Consider the following 20,325-nt stretch of genomic DNA (forward strand, 5'->3'; position numbering starts at 1 on the left):
TCCTTTCTTATAGATGAGACTCCCATTTCTACTCACGTACGGTCATAATTGAGATGTGACTCCATATCCAAACTAAAGTTGTTCGTCATACAAATATTTATCCATCGATCAACTGCTCCGGTAAATTAGAACTAGATAATACGCGACCGACGATGCGTTGAACTTGCTTCTCACATGCCTTACATAATCCACCGTTGACATAATTCTCCCCGTAAACACACCGCTGACCGCTGCCGCAGCAAAGCGTTTGAATGAGCAGCACAAACCAAAGACAGCAAAGCGGTAATCAATAAAGGTACAACGCTCGCACGATTCAACCCAATAGCCAGCCACGGATTATCCTTCTCCGATTACCAACTTTGTACCGTGCCTCCGTTTTTTTTTCTTCTTGTTCGTGTTCACCATGCGGCAAATCGTAAATATAGCAGAGAAACATTGACGCGTGCCGCACCATGTTTAGAATCCGGTCTGTTCGGTTGATCGCTTGTTATAGTGCGACAATATAATGCTTCGAGTGTTTGATGTATGTTACGCGCGGAATTCCTTGGCGTCAGGCGTGGCGCGCGGTCCGCCGCACGCAAAACACAGTAAATAGTGTAGGTAGGATGCGAAAAACTAGTCAAGAAAAACTATAGACATATGGCACGAGTCACACGCGGGTTCTAAAATTAAATGTTTCTACCAACAAAAACGTATAGGGCTAAAAGTATGTAAATACCTACGTGTGAAAAGGGGAAACACGCACGTACATAGCACACTACTGCAGCAGGGATGGTGATTGATTTGATGCAATTGCCAAACGAGTGCATCGATCGATTCGAATGATTCGCGATCGTTCGGTCGGTCGCGTGTGCGACATGGCACGAATTAGTTTTCTTTTTGTGTTTTTATTTCGATAGTTCCCGAAACTATTAGTGATGGGTATTTTTGAAACAACGCACCGTCGTCGTCGTCGTGGTCGTCAAGATCGCACCATTTAAGGACTTGACTTGTGTCGTTTGTTTTTCTCGTTCGGCAATCCGTTTATGGGTAAGTAGTCTAGCGGCGTCGAATTGATCAGTTCGATTGTGTAGTAAGTAGCCGGGGCGTTCTTTGATGCTGCGATGACATGTGAGTTAGGGAAAATGAGACGGTTGAGGTTTGGTTTGAGGATGCGCCTTAAAGGGGAAATGGGATGGAAAAGGGTTTTCGGCACAGGAAAGCCGGTATAAAAAGGGATCTCGTGGATCCGACAATCTCAGTCTTCGATTCGAGTACCTGAAGTGGTCACTAGAGTGTAGTAGTTCTGCCGCTGCTGTTGTTCGAGGTTGGTGAGCAAGGATTAATTCCATCGTTAGTTTGAACTTTTAGTTGGTATAGAACAATGATTGAATCAGAAGAACATTTCTGAATGATTTGGCATTATGTTTTGATTGTGGAGAGATCTGTTTCAAAGTTTAGTGATCCGTCGCAATACGGGCTGCACATCCGGGTGAAGGCGGAGAAGTGTGGAACAATTATTCGGATTTTTTCCGATAATTACTTGAAATGTGATACAGTTAATAGCCATTTTTGAGGATATTGCTTAGTTGGAGGTTACCACCACCACGCATCAATGGATTTGGCTTAGGCAATCAATCGTTATCTGCACTATGATTGGCTCGTACTATTCGACAGGCGAGCGAGCTTATCATAGCGTTACTAGCACCGCGCCATTGGATGACGAGTAACGGTGGCTATGTAAAATGGTTGAGAATTATTAATTGTGCGTTTTGTTGTCGTGCGGGAACTGATCGGATCAAGCAGTACACAAGCTCGAAATATATTCCACTGGCTATCGAACCACGAAAATATCGACCATTTTCAGAATTAAATTTATTTTATTGTCTGAAAAATTCGGTACTAAACGATTAAAAGCAGCATTGGGATCGGATTTATAAAATTAATTGCAGATTTTTTGTGCCATCAATTATCACAATGGCCAATCAGTGTTAAATTAAAAATAAAGAATCATTAAAATAAATTAAGTCGATGACTAGTCTAGATTTGAGTGCTGAATAGGTATAAGAGGTATAATAGGATTCTGAATACAAGTTCTCTATCTCAAGTTAAACACTTATAAGGAAATGAAAAGTGAAATAAATGTTTGAAAACATTTTTAAGGCTAAGATCACCCAATTTAGAAACCGTCAACTTTCAAAGTTTAGCATTTCTAAAGAAGTGTTGCAATATAAAGCAGCGATAAAATAGTCGTTGTGATTAATTCTTCCCGAAGTTATGAAGAATTAGTTCATCGCGCAACTTTAGTTGGAGACTTGGTGTCTTCAGCAAAGTTGTTGAAGTCTACGACAAAATTACGTTGAAAATATGCGTTTTTAAAGTGGCTTTTGAAGCATCAGGAACTTATACCATGTACAATCTATGGGAGATTCATCCACCTAACACAACTGTAATGTTTCGTTTGAATCGGAGATGGTCGAATTTTATGACCTGTTGTTTTGTCATGCAGGCCCTCTACTGCATGTCAATGCACCATCGTATCCAAATCGTTAAGCCCTATATTCTTATATAATGCTGATATAATGCCAGGAAAGGCAAAATATTTTACCATCACATAGAGGTTCCATCCCGGCAATTTATGTCCCGGGAATCCCGGGATTTTTAGCTTTCCCGGGGTTACCGAATCCCGGAAAATTGTGTTTCTTTATTCCCGGGATTCGGGAATACCGGGAAAAAGATTTTTTAATTTATTCCAAAAAAAACTTACTTTCTGCAAAAAAAAATCTGCAGGAAATATCTCGACCGACAAACACTCGGGGTGGGTAGTACTTGTAACTTATACGTTTCCAACCGGTTCGCTGATCAATTGGCGATATATCTTTGAACTCGGTAAAATGAAGACATTTTTTATGGTTTTTAAGGTATAGTGTCCAAACTATACGCAAGTCTTCGCTTAAGAATGATCATGTTTTCAGGTTAAAATCGACAAACTATTTCTTTACAGTAGCGTTAGTGGTGCACATGATATCTCCGCAACCGATGAACCAATTTTTGGATTTTTAAATATTGCTTATTTTATTAACTAGATCTTCAATGAAAGTGTTTGCAAATAGGAATTAGTTACGGAAGTGGGCTGATTTCTTTTAAAAATTTATTAGTTTTAGTTTCAAAAATTAGGATGGTTTGTAAAGATATCGTGCTTAACGCAAACGCTATTTGGTACGTTCATCGAATGCATATTTCGTCCAATGTGTTATACTGGAATTGTAAAATCAATTTTATTATATGAATTGTACATACAATTTAGCATTCCGGAATCTTTAAATTTGTATGAAAAGAATTACGGAACGCCGTATCTGTCCAATATCCTGCACATCCAAACTCATTCAATGTCGTTTTCAAGGATGCAGTATTTTTGAATTGCCTTAAGACCAAGCAATTCGGATACTCTCCATTAACAGAAAATCGATGGTAGACTTCACCCATCGCTGCGTAGTTCGTCCTTTATCCGCTTTATTTTGATTCGATCTTTGTTCGGAGCGATGCTGATCGAACTGTGCCGGAACGGATTCGATATGTCACGTTTTTTCACTTGATCGCCCACTATCCAGGAGCAGCTGAATCATTTCATCGAGGGTAACCAAAGATGGCTTTGCATTAAATTGATCCCATCTCATCGAAATGCTCTGCAACAAATTCCAATTTCGGACAGTAACTCCAGTAGCTGTTCGGGATATTGTCGCAATCGTAATCGTGATTACTAGAATTTAGGTTATTTAAGGTTGATCCAAGAAAAATTATTCAAAAGAAGTTGATATTGTATAAACTGAGTGACGAGTTATCAAAATGATTCAATGCTGTGTATTCCGTCAAATCGACATCTTCTGACAATTATTTTAGGACGGATATTTATGCAATCAATCAGGTTTGACAACTTTTAAATTTATTCTATTATTTTCAAGGAAATAAGTCATTCTTTTTATTTTTCTTGTGTATTCCCGGGATCCCGGGAATTTTTTTCTCGAATTCCGGGAAGCTGAAAACCGTGGGGAAATGGAAGCTCTACTAGCAGAGATTGGTATCCTGTTTTTTACACCACTTTTTCTATCACATAGCACGAATGCATTAATGTTAAGTTGAAAAGCCTGATTTCTGCACCACTTATGCTATTAGAATGCTTCAATTGGCTGTCATGTTCTGTAATGTTTTTGCAACGCTTTCTTATTTTTTCTGTTCGGTATGATGAACAAAAAGAAGGAATATTAAAATACTGTTTGGAACTGTAAATGTCTTCCTTCTAGTGCATTGTAATAAATAGTTTAACCTTAACGGGATTTGGTTCTCACGTCACATGAATTCTGTTTTACGACAATTTCCTTTAGTAAGCCTCGATCATAGGTACCCTGTCTCGTCCTTCACGGCAAGTGCAATGACATATGCCGAACATAATTCTCAAGAGAAGTAGCAGAGCAAATAAATTCCCAGAATTGCATTAGCATTATATCGACTTGATAGTTGCTCTATAGTTGAACTAAATGCAAATATATGATTTAAAGATCTTCGAAGCATGCATGCGTTTTATCAGCTTTATATACGTATATAAAGCAAGCATTAATGTTATATTTCGACTGTTGATGTATGCATTTACGATGCTGCTATAGAGCTTGCTAGCAATGTAAATGCTACAGTGGAGGTTCAACATTAGTGCAATTGTATAACCAATATTGTGCAATGGTAACTTGGGTTGAATCTTGGATCTGATCTGATTCTGGTCATGTTTAACCATTCGTTCAATTGAAAAATCATACAGAAGAGTTTATCAAGTCAAAGGAGCATTTTGTGTTGCCGTTAAATGGACAAACCTAACTATTAAGGCCTAACGATCCCTGTATTCTATACCAAAAGCGGGTTCGAGAAGGTCGAGCGACGCTGGACGAGATGTATAGCTTACGCCAAATTCTGAATTATTTGGTGGAGTCCGGATCAGAATACAACAACAAGAATACAGCAGAATACACTTTTCGTGGCAAACTTTGTTATACATCTGGGCTCGTTAGTAGTTAAATTATAACAAATATTAGCGCGAGATATAGTTTCGAAATGTTTTCGTTATGTGCTTCTGATCGGGATCATCTGTTGGTGGCTTTGAAGACGGCGTACGATTCAGTGAAACGAAGCTACCTGTGACAGATAACGTTAGAACGTGGTTTTTCAACAAAACTCATCAAGCTATTTCGTATGACGCTGGATGTATCGAATTCACATTTTAAAATAGCCGGAGATACATCTGACTCGTTTGTGACGTTAGATGGATCGAAGCAAAGCGATGCGCTCTCTAGTCTGTTGTTCAACATAGCGCTATAAGACGATTTAATGTGTCGAGAGTCTGCAACGCTGGTCCCTTTGATTAGCAGGATCAGTCTCTGCTTTCTGTTTAGGATGTCCGTCCGAATGTGGGACTAAGTTTTCCTTCACTGGAGCATGGTTAGTCTTGTTGTGCTGTGTTGGGCGAAGATGTTTATTTCGGCCAGCACCATTGAGAGAAAATATGGTCCCGAAGGGAGCACCAAAGGGGCTCCCACCACCGTAGATTGTCCGAACACCGAAAAAAAGGAGCTCCAGTTGCATTGGAAATAGTAGTTCTCTGTTATTATGTACTGAAGAGCACTGAAATTCTATGCATGGGCTGCTGATGGGCTATCTTCGTCCGCGTCTCTCATTACCCATTTACCATATGATGAATAATGCATACCTTCTTCTAAGAAAATATTCGGAACATTTCAATGAAAATATTTTGGTTTCCCCAAATAGTGGGAAAGTTGGAGTTTTGGGACATTATGTCCGAAAAATACCCTATTCTTAATAACGAATTCGCTCTATGCACTCTATGTTCCCAAAATCGTGAATAAAGTGCCATGAATTCAGGAACAACCACGATTTTACATTACGAAAACAGGATCATAAACACAAATCATTTTTGATAATTTTTAGTGGATTTTCGGCTTTCACGGTCTAGAAATAAGAACGGCTGTTGTATACTGCCCGACGTTTCGGCCACCGGTTGACCTTTTTCATGATATTTCCCTTGAAAAAGGCCAAAACTGGTGGCCGACACGTCGGGTAGCATGCTACAGCCGTTATTATTTCTAGACCGTGAAAGCCGAAAATCCTCTAAAATCCATCCGGTCGTTTTCTACATTCCAAATTTTTGATAATGATGTTCAAATTCATTTGAGTAACGTCCGCATAACGCAACTCTAGGAAGGTCGTTCATAAAACCAAAGGTTGACTCATGATGTTATTCATAGAATTCAGAACATTAATTCACAAAATCGAAACATTCTGGATATTTTTTCTTGAACTATTTCAAGAAACTTGGAACGGAATTTTAATCATGAATCCATTCAATCCTAATCCTAATGAACTAATTCATGATTTGAGATATTAGTCACGATCCGTCTTTGTTCGTTCACAAAATAACGAAATATTATTCATGTATTCGTGAACTGGTTCATGATGCCTAGTATAATAGTCACGACTTATCAATCGTGTTCGTGAACTAGTTCATGAAATCATAAAATATTATCAAAGTATTCGTGAAATGATTCATGATTGCTCGTACAATAGCCACGTCTGACCGTTCGTGCTCGCCGAATAGTTCATAAAATCATGAAATATTGTTCATGGATTTGTGATTTATGATTCCTAGTATATGCTTTACGATCTATTTCACGTGCATGTGATATTTAGAAGATATCTCTAATCATTTTCAATTGCATGCAATATGGCAACGAAATTTTTACGTGAACTTTTTCACAAAATTTGGAGCATTATTCGTGGAATCATTTTTGTTCCATAGACTTTTCATGAATTGTCTAGCTGCTAGCGACCAGTAATAGGTACGTGAGGTAGATATAGGAAAATTATTAGGACCTCGAACATCGTTATTGATTTGACATGGTTCAGTGTGATGTCCGGGCAGAAAACGAAAAGTACGCGGAGTACCACAAATCGTGTTCGTGATACAGTTCACAGGACAAGATACCACGAATCAGTCACACATTTCATGATCTTGTTACTGTCACGTTACTCCGAGTAAAAAAACCAACAGAAACCAAACATAGTAGATCGTGATAAAACGAGGAGAAATTACGAATACCATTATAAAACTTCTGATATTATGAACATGAGTCACATCCCTCCACGTATCAAATTCGAAAGTAAACTCTAGAATAAAATATCACGATAGCATGAACTAAAATTTTGAAAATCGACACAAAGTTTCTGAAATCATGAACATAAATCACATTACTTGTTATTAAAATATCAAAAATCATGAACATGACTGATTCTTCTTATGACTAAAATATCACAATAACGAGAATAGAAATTACGAAAATTGCGACTTAAATTCTGAAATCAAGATACTGCAAGTCTCGTAAATCCCACTAGTCTGACAGAAAAATCCGATAGTAAGCTCATGAATATAACGGCACGGAAACGTGTTAAGAGAGCACAAAATTCGTGAATAAGCTTCTGAAATCATAAACATCGCAATATTCGAATGCAACGCCCCGGGTATATTTTGAGCGAACCAGTATTTTGGAAACACAAATAGTTTTGTGAATACGAGGTTTGTTATTCATGATTTCAGGAACTTGGTCACGGTTTACGAGACTCATTCAGTTTATGAAATCGTGATCTTTTTCATGAATTTTTGAGCTACCCCGATCAATTTAATTTTTAACATTTTATTTTGTCATATATAAGACCAACACATCACAATTACTTACAAAAAATTGTTTGCTTCACTACAAAAAAAAATTGGGACGCTCGAATGAACAGAAAAATTCATTTAATATATTTACATTCTATGTTCATTTATGTTCATAATGCCAAAATTACTTGAAACCATCTTATTCGAAGCGTCAAAAAATCTAGGAGCTAGGAAAATCAATATTTTGCTCTGTTGTCCCCTAGCGCGACCTTTTTACTTCAGAGTGAATAGACAGTTTGCAAAACAACAAACACCAGCAACCAACGTTGTGTTAGGACCTTTAAAGTATTCCATAACGTTTTTTTCGCGAAAATCATGGGATGTTTTAACGGTAAGCTGTAAACGGTTGCATGAGGCGTGCAAACTATAGTGATAAGAAAACAAATTAATCCCAGCCCTAGATTCCTAGTCCTGCCAGGAGCGTCTGCTCTAAATTTGAAATAAATTGAACAACTCTATTTACCGGTCCAAGGTGTTCGAAGTTTGTATGGGATTTTCCAACGATTTTCATGGAGAAATTCAACCAACTGGCATTTTTTACTGCTAGATGGCACTGTATGCATCAGTTTAGCATTGTAAGTGAAAATAAGAAAGAAAATTTCATTGTTTACAACTTTGTCGAAGACTGCAAATCAATCTAACTTCCTTGAGAGAAGTTATTAAAGTTATTAGTGAAGTGATGTCTGAGTCAGTTTTGCATGGGGCCTAACAGCACATGGTGGTGAATCAGTAGTCCATTCCCGTGAACTTTATTTTGAATGATTGGATTGAAGTGAATACTATTTCTGAGAGAATTTTAAAATCTGACATGAGTCATTTTTTAACTAAAAAAATAGTTCTACATTCCACCACATAGAGGGCGCCAACACTAACTTTTCAATGGACAGAGATAGAAATTAGATGCCTTCTACGAGTGTTGGCACCCCCTGTGTGGTGAAATGAAGAACTCATTTTTTTAGGTAAAATATGATTCATCTTTAGGTAAAAACGATGACTCATGTCATACATGGTGTGGCGGATTAAACGTGTTAGTAGGTTAGAATCACTAATCATGCACGCTTAAAATCGGTTGCGAGATCTGTTAAAACAGGTTCCGCAAAGGGATTAAAATGCCGTGATTTTCCTTTGCATATACAATGTAGTAAATCGTTCAACATTTGAGGTGTTAGATGTAATTCTATGTTCTGACAGTATTACGCATGAGTTGGCAAACTGGTTCTTGCTCAACGAGCTCGAACCGTAAACACAAAAGCATCATCTTTGATCATTCAAATATGTTGCTAGATATCATCACATATCGTAATCTCAAGTCTACGAACTGGGAATTAAGGCGGAGTGGGCCAACGTATTTTTGGTGAAAAAAAATTGTTCGTAGAAACCTTTTTGATAATACGAGAGAGTTCGTTTTTTCAATCAATTTTCATACTATAGTTCAATATTTCAACTAAATGTTCCTAGATTTTCATTGCAAAATATTGAAAATTGGGCGAGTAACACCGAATCTTCAGGAGACACCTCGAAAAAACACGGTGTATACCATAACTCAAAATCTCCTGGATCAATCGTTCTAAAATTTCGTAAAGTTCTTCTTCACGTCGTTGCCCAGATAACTATGGAAGCGTTTTACAAAAATACTATTTTATTTTACAATAACATGTTAACCGATTTGGTCAGCAAAAATCAGATTTTTACCTTCAAAGTACTACAAAAAATGAAAAAACTGAGAGCTGTGCAAAACGATTGGCCCAGTAGATTTTGAGTTATGATGTCCACCGCAAGACAAGTTTTCGACGAGGAGCCTTCGAAGATTCACTGTCATTCGCTCAATTTTAAGTATTTCTGCCATGAAAATTTAGGGGAATATTGTTCAAAAGTGGTATTAGTATATGGAATTTAAATGGATATACTAACACTCTCTGTATCGCCAAAAAATGTGCCTTTTTCGCTGAGTTAATAATAATATGAGAGATATATTGGAACAGAAATATACAAATTTATCAGATATTACGGAATGCAACTCTTTTCAAAATGGATAAATTTTACCCCCATGTCCGATGCGTTGTTGTAAATCGTGAGCTGCTCAATAAAAAATCCATTCCAAAATATAATCTATTTACGAAGATGAATCTGTTACTAAGGGTTTTTCTCCGGTATGCTACGGTTTTTTTTTCCGACGGTTAGTTCCATTTTTATGCAATCAATGTATTCTTTTCCAAATATTGCCTAATCTGCAAGGAAGAAACATCTAAGATATAACTCTTTACGCCGATAATGTAATGATGGAAAAGGGTTTTTTGATTCGGTTGTATGAGTTTTTATTGCAACGTTTTAGGTGAGTTTGGAGATACGACAAACTCATGCATAGCACACGGAGCGGTTGACCTGCTTTGATTTGTGTAAGCTTACACGGTGTCTTTGTCGAACAACTTTATTAAAAAAAATCGGCATCTTCGGAATATGAAAGAATGGACTTTTCCCTTTCATTTGAAAGTAAAATTAAAATATTCTGTCGGGGGGTCTAGAACAACTTTTTATTTTAAAGTTTTTTGATTGAAAACTTAAGCTTTTTAATGAAATTATTTGGCATTCATGCTACTAATTGGTACTATAGACATTCAAAAAATACTAAAAGTGAGAATCTGATGAACAATCCCATTGTCTACAACTTCGTAGAATACTATAAATCGATATAAAATCACCCGAGAAAGTTATTAAAATTTAATCAGTTTTTAGGTGTGCGCGGGGCTTATGGATTAAGAAGTCGATTAACAAGGACTTACAAAAAAATGTTCGGTTTAAATGAACAGTAAATTCAGATAAATTTCAATGTGTACAAAGTCCCATTCTCAGCAGAAAAAATATATTTTCAGATTTCTCCGGGTCTTGGGCGAAAATGACACTTTATGAGGTGTGTTAAGGTGTTGACCAAATTTATTCGATAATCTTAGACTTTTTCAAGATGTTGATTAATGTAGTAACGGATTTTATCATGCCTTTTTCATTACTTTTCTCGCTCTAGGGGATAGCTAATGTAAACTAGAATGACCCTTCTTCCTTATCCTATCCTGCCTGGTAAAATACAATTGGCTTAAATTCAAAGCTTTATATTTGAATGAACTAAAGTAGACAGTTTGAGTCATTGTAATAAACGACGGATTTTATTGCAATTTTGGGTTGAGAATCCTGTTTGTCTTTATCAACATTAAAAGAAAGATGATTGAAAAAAAGCCCTTCGAGTTTTGAATCCATGTTTGTTATCTTTTGGGGTAGATTCATTTCATCAGAATTTATAGATGCAGAGTTTTGCTTGTACTCCAATTTTATTTCCAAATCGCAGCACATAATCTTAGAAAAAAGAATAAAACCATGTTTCATAATTTCCTTTAAGAAGAAATTCCGGAGTCGTTACTCGTTATACACGGATCACAACAGAAAACGAACAAGAAAATATCAGGCTGTACCATACATTCAAGTAATAAGTCTGTTTATTGAAGATTTCCCTCATAATATGGGATAAAAGCAAAGACAACATATCAAGAAGACAGAGTTGCCAGTTCAGTTCAGTGTCAATCAGGATTCTCAATCGAAATCAAATCAAATGACTGAATATATAATTGAGTTTGATATAATATAAAGTTAAAATTTAGGCCAAATATAGATATCCCACACGATGCTAACGAGCAAAAAGGTGGATTCAAGGTTACATCAAGCGTACTCCAGAATGAGTGAAGAAAAAAAGAAGAAACAAATAAAGTGGAGACCCGATTTTATCAGCACCCGATTTTATCTACCCCCGATTTTATCAGCTTTTTGAACCGATTTTATCAGCTTCATATGAAAATTGATAGTTGGTAGTTTAATGGGCTCTAGCAAACGAACCAAGTTGAATTCAAATAAATCCTTTCTTAGGCATATATTTCTTATCTTAGAGATCCGAAAAATGCAAAAATAAAAATATTATTTATTTTTAAATTTTGCACTGTCAGCCCCCTTAAGGGGAACTTAAAGTAAATAATCAGAAAAGGTTGCAAGGCTATATCTAAGGAACAAGGAAGAATATTTTAAGAGCTTCGGTTTATTAAAAAGACAGAAAAATATATGTCCCGATTTTATCAATGTTCCTGTTTTATCAGCTTAAAATTCGCCAAGGGGCTGAGAAAAATGGATCTTTACTGTATATCTGTGACAGAAACAAATTGTTTCATTTTGCTGCATTGCCCAGCATCTTTCAAAAGAGTACTAATTTCGTTAAAATTTTATCTACTCTTCTCTATATCTCCATGCTCCTAAAATATCATTGGTGCGCATAAAATGGTAGAATCTGGGATTATGTTTTTTTACTCTTCAAAGTGGGACTTTGCTAGCATTCAAGTTCTTCTGAGTACACTGTTAAAATAAGGCAATCCATTTTTTTACAAATAAAAATGTTTTGGAACAAAGCTTCTTAACCAATAGGCCCCGTGCGAATCTAGAAACTTTGATAAAAATTTAATATCTTTCTCTGGCGATTTTAGATCGCGATGTAGTTTTCTACAAAGTTGTACACAATGAAATTGTCCATCAGATTGTCACTTTTAGTAATATTTGAATGTCTAAAGTACTACCTAGAGGCAAAAATGCGAACCAGTTTCATTGAAAAACTTAAGTTTTCAAATAAAAAAACATTAAAATAAAAAGTTGTTCTGGAGCCCCCGATAGAATATTTTAATTTTACTTTCAAATGAAAGGGAAAAGCGCATTCTATCACGTGCTGAAGTTTTAGCAATGCCGATTTTTTTCGAATAAAATTGTTCTACCAAACACACCGTGCTTATAGAGCGTGGAATGCGAAGATTGCTCGATTCTAAACTGGTAGTCGTATGTCAAACTCAGTTTAAAAATCTCAGCATTTCAAATGGCTTTTACCTTCTGGGAGTTATAATGAGATTACTGGCCATGGATCAAGTGTCACTTATACCTACAATTAATTATTAAATTGCAAGGAATGCCCAATAAGCTGAATCTTTCATACACAATATTTCTCATTTTTCGACAAATACCTTATTTGAGAGTATAAATAAACTGTAAAAATTCACATTGAGAGGAAATATGCGAACAAAACGTTACTCGTTAATCACAGCTGATGGTAGCAACCGTAAGAGAAAATTTTACTCATTCGTTAACTACTGTTGATTGCTCAACCAATAATGATTAATCCGTAATTTCCCCTCAAATTAAATTTTGACAGTTGGCTTAAACACCCCAATCATATGTTTATCAATGAGCGTTTGTTCTTTGAGTATGTTGAGTAATTTTCAATATTTTTGTTAATATAAACCAAATCTCCTCACATTCTGGCATCGCTAGTTGAATTCACTCTAACTCCCATTTCTTTTTCTCGCACCCAACCAGCTCGCTCTCTTGATACGCTCCCCGCTCACACGCACCATCACAATCTGCCAGCATGTGTGACGACGATGCCGGAGGTTTAGTCATCGATAATGGATCCGGCATGTGCAAGGCAGGCTTTGCCGGTGACGACGCCCCACGTGCCGTCTTCCCGTCCATTGTGGGTCGCCCTCGGCACCAGGGTGTGATGGTCGGTATGGGTCAAAAGGACGCCTACGTTGGTGACGAAGCCCAGTCCAAGCGAGGTATCCTGACGCTCAAGTATCCGATCGAGCACGGTATCATCACCAACTGGGACGATATGGAGAAGATCTGGCATCACACGTTCTACAATGAGTTGCGTGTGGCGCCGGAAGAGCATCCGGTACTGCTGACGGAGGCTCCGCTGAACCCGAAGTCCAACCGGGAGAAGATGACACAGATCATGTTTGAGACGTTCGCTGTCCCCGCTGCGTACGTAGCCATTCAGGCCGTGCTATCGCTGTACGCATCCGGTCGTACCACTGGAGTGGTGTTGGACTCTGGAGATGGTGTCTCTCACACGGTTCCCATCTATGAAGGATACGCTCTGCCGCACGCTATCCTTCGTATGGACTTGGCCGGTCGGGATTTGACCGACTATCTGATGAAAATTTTGACTGAACGCGGCTACTCATTCACTACCACTGCCGAGAGAGAAATTGTCCGAGATATTAAGGAGAAGCTGTGCTACGTTGCCTTGGACTTTGAACAGGAAATGCAAGCTTCGGCTGCCTCGTCCTCTTCGGAGAAATCATACGAATTGCCTGACGGTCAAGTCATCACCATCGGAAACGAACGCTTCCGTGCCCCGGAAGCTCTGTTCCAGCCGTCGTTCCTCGGTATGGAAGCGTCCGGTGTTCACGAGACTGTCTACAACTCGATCATGCGATGCGATGTTGACATCCGTAAGGATCTGTACGCCAACAGTGTTCTGTCCGGTGGAACCACCATGTATCCAGGTACTTTAATCCCTTTCTGATTTCACATTTATAGCAAAAATTTACACCATTTCCATTTCGATTAGGTATTGCCGATCGCATGCAGAAGGAAATCACTTCGCTGGCACCGTCGACCATCAAGATCAAGATCATTGCCCCACCCGAACGTAAGTACTCGGTCTGGATCGGTGGTTCCATTCTGGCGTCACTGTCCACCTTCCAGACGATGTGGATCTCGAAGCACGAGTACGACGAGGGTGGCCCGGGAATCGTTCACCGCAAGTGCTTCTAAGTCTGAGCGCCAAACGCTGCACGCTGTTTTTCACATTTTTTTATTGTTTAATTTTTTTGGAAATATATTTTGTATGCTGCTATCTTTAAGAAAAAGATGTACTGTTTGATTTTTTTCTTAGTACAAATGAAGTATAAAAATTGTGTTGAGAAATTCCTAACAATGTATGGCTGGTGCATTTACAATTCACTGGAAAGTTTCATCATTTCTACACAATCTACCTGTCGTTCTCGTATCATCAAGGCACCATGTGGACGCATAGTAGTTCACTATAATTATATTCCAAACAATGTAACAGGAGCTCTTTAGCGCTTGGACTTAATTTTTAAAAAAATATTTCGAAAGAAGCGAGTCATTTGCGATTCTTTGGGGCTTTACCAAAATGATGATTTAATCATATGTTGAAGATCAGTCAATCACGATGTTCAAAATTTTCGAATGGATCTTCGTACGATTTCTTTTCTGATAGTTGGTTTTAATATGATAATTTACATGTCATCGACTTATGTTTCTGACATTTCCCAAATTCAGTTGGGGGAATTAAAATTTAAAAATTTTTGAAGCTGGTGCGGTCTGATTAATATTACCAACTTTCAGCTACTAAATCAATTCGTTAATTCATTAAACAATTGAATTTGCACTAATCTGCTCAGTCATTAGTTTGATTTTTGAATGAAAATAGTAAGCTCTTGACTTTTTTTCACAACCACCAATCAAGATTGGAAGAGATATTCGGCTTCTTGAAGAAAGGGTCGTCAAACGGTGAGATAACATAGTCTTCACTAAAGGGTTTGGAGTTTCAATTCAGCTGAAGAAGCTTCTAGCTGAGTTCGGATTTAGGACGGAGCATGTCGTTTCTTTGTTTTTTAACCTCTTTAGTTCTCACAAGTCTCCTATCTCCACGCGAGTCTAAGTCTATTGATGACATGTGTTACTTCTTCAATCCTAATCTCCGTTTCACCTTCAGCAAAGGCTCGGTCTTAGGCAAAAAATCTTGAAGTCAATACCCACCGTATTTGGCCAGAGCACCACTTCTTGCTCCTGCGACTCACTCATCTCGACAGTTCACCGCGTCAAAAATTAAAGTAACAGTTTCTTCTGTTCTTCAGACCAGGTACACACAACATAAAAATGTCAGTTTTTGTCGTTCGCTTCGCGCTAGCTCGTTGTTTTTAGTGGTTGGAAATAGCAATCTTCTTCAACATTTTCTCAACAGTGTGTTCAAACTAAACGAGATACAAATTTGTTAAGCGACGCTGAAATACATGTTTCCTCTTTAATTACTTTTCGCAAAATGGGGGCAGGGGGCGGTCAATGTGTATTGTTTACATTTTATAAGCCCCAATAGCGATTGTGAAGCGTCGCGAAATTGGAGTCGGAACAACAGCAGGGGCATAAACAAATATAGCGCACCTAATAAATCCGGATCTCTCTCACCGTACCATTAACTAGATGCTGGGAAGGGTCCAATCCACTCTAAGTCGTGTATTAAAACGGGACTACGAACGTTTTACCGATAGGAAGGAAACGAGTGGCTAAATTGGATCTCCATCTAGTGCGAAGGATCATATACAGGTAGTTGAACGTTTCAAGGGAAATCCTAAAACTGTCTGCATACGTGACAACAGACTTATGCTACATAAAATATTCGTTTTGGATTTTGTTCTATTCGCACACGGCAATAGCTACGGCGTGTAAATAGCTAGAAAAAAAAACCAACCCGTTTTTTGTGGCGTTCATTCCTATCGTCTCGTCTGCGGACACCTTAATATTTAAGTAATAGATGTGGCGGGCAAAAAAATCATTTAAGCAAAACTTTAGGACAAGATGCAAAAATATGAAGCACTACACACGTATAAAGTTCAAAGGGGCAGTACACAAATGACGTAGCTTTTTTCGACGAGTTTTGACCCCTCCCTCCCTCTCGTAGCATTTGGTAAACAAAATTCTAACCTCCCATTCATAAATATCGTAGCATTTACCTACCCCCCCCCCCCCCATCATCCTGTGCAACGCGGCCGGAGGATGAAAAAAAATTACCTATGTTTTACAATTATTTCAAATACATGTCCTTTCAAAATGTTTGACGACTTTTATCAACATTTTTTTTCGAGATTTCATCAAATCTCAAAGTTTCATGCATTTTAAAGTCATTTGGTATCAAAAATGCAAATTCGATTTTGAAATTTTCCCTTACTCCCCCCTTTGAGAATTTTTCATTGTAGTTTATATGGGAATTTGCTGTGTGGACGCGCTCTTTAACCCGTAACTCTGGAACCGGAAGTCCAATCAATAAAAAATTCAATAGCAGCCGATGGGAACCTTTCATTTGAGACTAAGTTTGTGCAAATCGGTTAAAAGAATTTAAAGAAGAGACTTCGTGTATTTAGCAAAGATATTCGAGAAAGCAATCTCCACAACTTTTTAAAGACGTTGGATCGTTTCTTTTACAAAAAAAAATAGTTGAAAAATCCCACTTTTAGGTGGAATAAGCACTAGTTTACAAAATAAAAATAAAAATCTGAACTTCAATATTCGATCACCATTTCTAATGTAGAAGCCGAAAATGAGATCAAAAAAAATTACAGTAGAACAGTTTTCGGGTTACAGTGAAAAAAATGAATTTTTCCTTTAATATTAAAAGTACGTTTAGTAAAATCCAAATATCTTCGGTTGTAGTGCATCGATACGAAATATTATTATGTTGAATTAAAGGTATTTGAATGCACTTTTGATTGTTGGAACATTTTGTTTTAAAGCGACTACTGGTTCTGACGTCCTTTACGAATCTATTGAACTTTTTCTTAATTTTTCGTCATTTTGTGAAGAAAAATGAGCGTGTGGCCAATATTTTCGCCAAGATAAAGCAATCCTAAAAATTATATTATTATGGGAAACTAAGGCCTACTAATAACAAATGAAAATAAGCACTTGTTAGTTTTAATCCGATGAAAATTGCGAAAGTTATTCAATTTTTTTGTGAAATGGCGATTTTCGTATTTCTCGGGGTCAACTTATTGAACCGTCTCGATTCCAATTTTTTCTAGGGCTTCTTTCATAATATATGAAGGACTCTATCAGAATTTTGGTAAACAAGTAAATGGAAGAGTTTTGAAAAAATTTCATGTGGGAAAATATTCGAACTAGTTTATCCAAATGATTAAAGAATTCTGATAACAATAATTTCAGGCTCAATGAAATTATAAGTCATCGAATGATTGGTATGCAATACTGCGTGTAATATTTACTAGTGTATTACATAAAATATCACGCTTATGATACAAAATTCGTTGTAAACTAAACCCGCACACGTTTTAAAATTCATATTTTTTTGCTCAACTTGGATTTTGGATACAATGTTATTACAAACTATTCGAATCCGTCGAAATATGTGATACTACATATGTCAAGTATTATAAAATTAATAATTTGCAAAACTTTTAATTTGTGTTCCTTCCTGGAACATCTAGCAGTTAGTGTTTTGAAATAATGTAGGACATCGAACAAGACTTAATTTGACATACGTCTCCCAACCTTTGAACGGAACGGATCGTTATATTTTACAGTGGTGTTCGGTGTGTAAATTTCAGTGATTCAAGGTCATCCTTTGTTCGTTCATCAGCTGCCATTCTGCTGGTGCCGGCAGTAAATCCAGTACATTGTTTTCGCTGGTGCGGAACAATCGACGTTGTTTGCAGATAAGTTTTGCTTTATTTTTTTTCCTCGTTTGCTTTCTTTCCTTTTCCCTACTTTTACTCTACCTTGTAATCAAATAATAAGACACATTCCCGTTTATATAACGCTCTGCCCTCGTGCTTAAATGGCCGAGGGCGAAATACCATCTGATGTAATCATGGAAGTCCCTGATCCCCCTAATACTCGCATTGCTCCCCGTATAAAGCAGTACCCAGAAGGTTCCTCTGGGCCATGGGTGGTATATTTTCGGACCGGAGAGAAACCGGTTAATATATTAAAACTTTCTCGAGATCTGACTGCTAATTACCCGGCCGTAACTCAGATAACACGTGTTCGGGCAAACAAGATACGTGTTCTAGTGAGTGATCTCGGCCAGGCAAACGCGATTGCTTGCTGTGAGCGCTTTACGCGGGAATTCAAAGCGTACGTGCCTTGTGTGGCCTGTGAAATCGATGGGGTAGTGTCCGAACCGGGCCTGAAATGCGAAGAACTGTTGGAGCACGGGGTTGGCTGCTTTAAGGACCCCTCTCTTGAACAGATTAAGATCTTGGAATGCAAACAATTGTATACCGCAAACACCGAGGGAGGTAAGACTACCTACTCTCTATCAGGCTCGATTCGGGTGACATTCGCTGGGTCCTCTCTTCCCAACTACATCCTCCTTGACAAGGTTCGCCTACCAGTTCGCCTGTTCGTACCGCGGGTCATGAACTGCAGCAATTGCAAGCAGTTGGGCCACACAGCCACATATTGTGGAAATAAGAAACGATGCGGCAAATGCGAAGGAGAGCATGAGGATGACTCTTGCGATAAAGAAACTGAAAAGTGTATTTGCTGCGGGGGCCCTTCACATGCTCTTAAATCATGTCCTGCGTACAAGCAGCGCGGGGATAAAATTAAGCGCTCCCTTAAGGAACGCTCAAGGCGTTCTTATGCAGAAATGCTAAAGAATGCTTCGCCATCTGTCCTGTCCGAAAATCCCTATGCTGGTTTGGCTAACGTTGAGCAAGAATCTGACGACCCACGAGAGGGAACATCTTTGGTTAACCCAGGGGAATCCAGGAAGAGGAGAAATCCAGCCTCCCCTACATTGCCTCGTAAGGGTGCCAAGGTGTCGTCCACTCAGAGTGCGCCATCTACAACCAATAAATCCAACGGAAGTGATGCACAAAAGCCGAAGCAATTTGCTCCAAGACTTGGAAATATTAATTCTAACAAGGAGTACCCACCACTTCCAGGGACACCAAAAACCCCAAGTGTCCCCTTTTTTCAAACAGATACTCAGTCCAGTTGCGGACTAATGAAATTTTCTGACATAGTGGACTTAATTTTCACAGCTTTCAATGTTACTGATCCTCTTAAAAGCCTTCTGATACGTTTTCTCCCTATAGTGCAAACATTTTTGAAGCAGTTGACTACTAAATGGCCCCTCCTTGCAGCGATCGTATACTTCGATGGCTAAGTCATCGAACGAGGTCACCGATTCGATCACTGTTCTACAGTGGAACAGCAGAAGTATCCTCCCGAAAATCGATTCCTTTAAATTTTTACTAAATAGTTTAAAATGTGATGCTTTCGCATTATGTGAAACTTGGTTAACTTCCGATATAAATCTCAACTTCCACGACTTTAATATAATTCGTCTGGATCGAGAAAACCCCTATGGAGGAGTACTTTTGGGGATCAAAAAGTGCTATTCTTTCAACCGAATTAACCTCCCTTCGACACCAGGCATTGAAATTGTCGCTTGTCAAGTTTTAATCAAAGGTAAAGACCTTTGCATTGCTTCCATCTACATTCCTCCTAGAGCCTCGGTAGGGCACCGAACGCTTTATAATATCACGGAATCCTTACCGGCACCGCGGCTAGTTCTGGGAGACTTTAACTCGCACGGTACGGTATGGGGCTGTCTTCATGATGATAATAGATCAACATTAATCCAAGATCTTTGCGATAATTTCAACATGACCATCTTAAACACGGGAGAAATGACGCGGATTCCTACACCACCAGCACGCGCAAGCGCGTTGGATTTATCGCTTTGCTCGACATCGCTACAGTTAGATTGCATGTGGAAGGTGATCCCTGATCCCCACGGTAGCGATCATTTGCCTATCGTGATTTCAATTGCTAACGGTTCAAGACCATCGGAAACAATCAATGTATCGTATGACCTCACACGGAACATTGATTGGAAGAGTTACGCGACCGCGATATCCGTTAAAATCGAATCC

At 38.2% G+C, this 20,325-nt stretch overlaps 2 protein-coding genes across 4 annotated transcripts in view; one reads left to right on the forward strand and one right to left on the reverse strand.

The window, feature by feature from the left end:
- Positions 1-20,325, reverse strand: part of LOC131691329 (potassium voltage-gated channel subfamily KQT member 1-like) — a 523,220-nt gene that overhangs the window by 481,471 nt on the left and 21,424 nt on the right. The window lies entirely within an intron of this gene.
- Positions 1,246-14,492, forward strand: LOC131691333 (actin, muscle-type A2-like). Its single transcript, XM_058977644.1, has 3 exons — positions 1,246-1,306; positions 13,148-14,124; positions 14,190-14,492. The coding sequence occupies exons 2-3, from the start codon at positions 13,200-13,202 to the stop codon at positions 14,393-14,395; spliced, it is 1,131 nt and encodes a 376-aa protein (XP_058833627.1). The 5' UTR covers positions 1,246-1,306; positions 13,148-13,199; the 3' UTR covers positions 14,396-14,492.

The sequence above is a fragment of the Topomyia yanbarensis genome, chromosome 3 (assembly GCF_030247195.1).
Source record: "Topomyia yanbarensis strain Yona2022 chromosome 3, ASM3024719v1, whole genome shotgun sequence".
Lineage (NCBI taxonomy): Eukaryota > Metazoa > Arthropoda > Insecta > Diptera > Culicidae > Topomyia > Topomyia yanbarensis.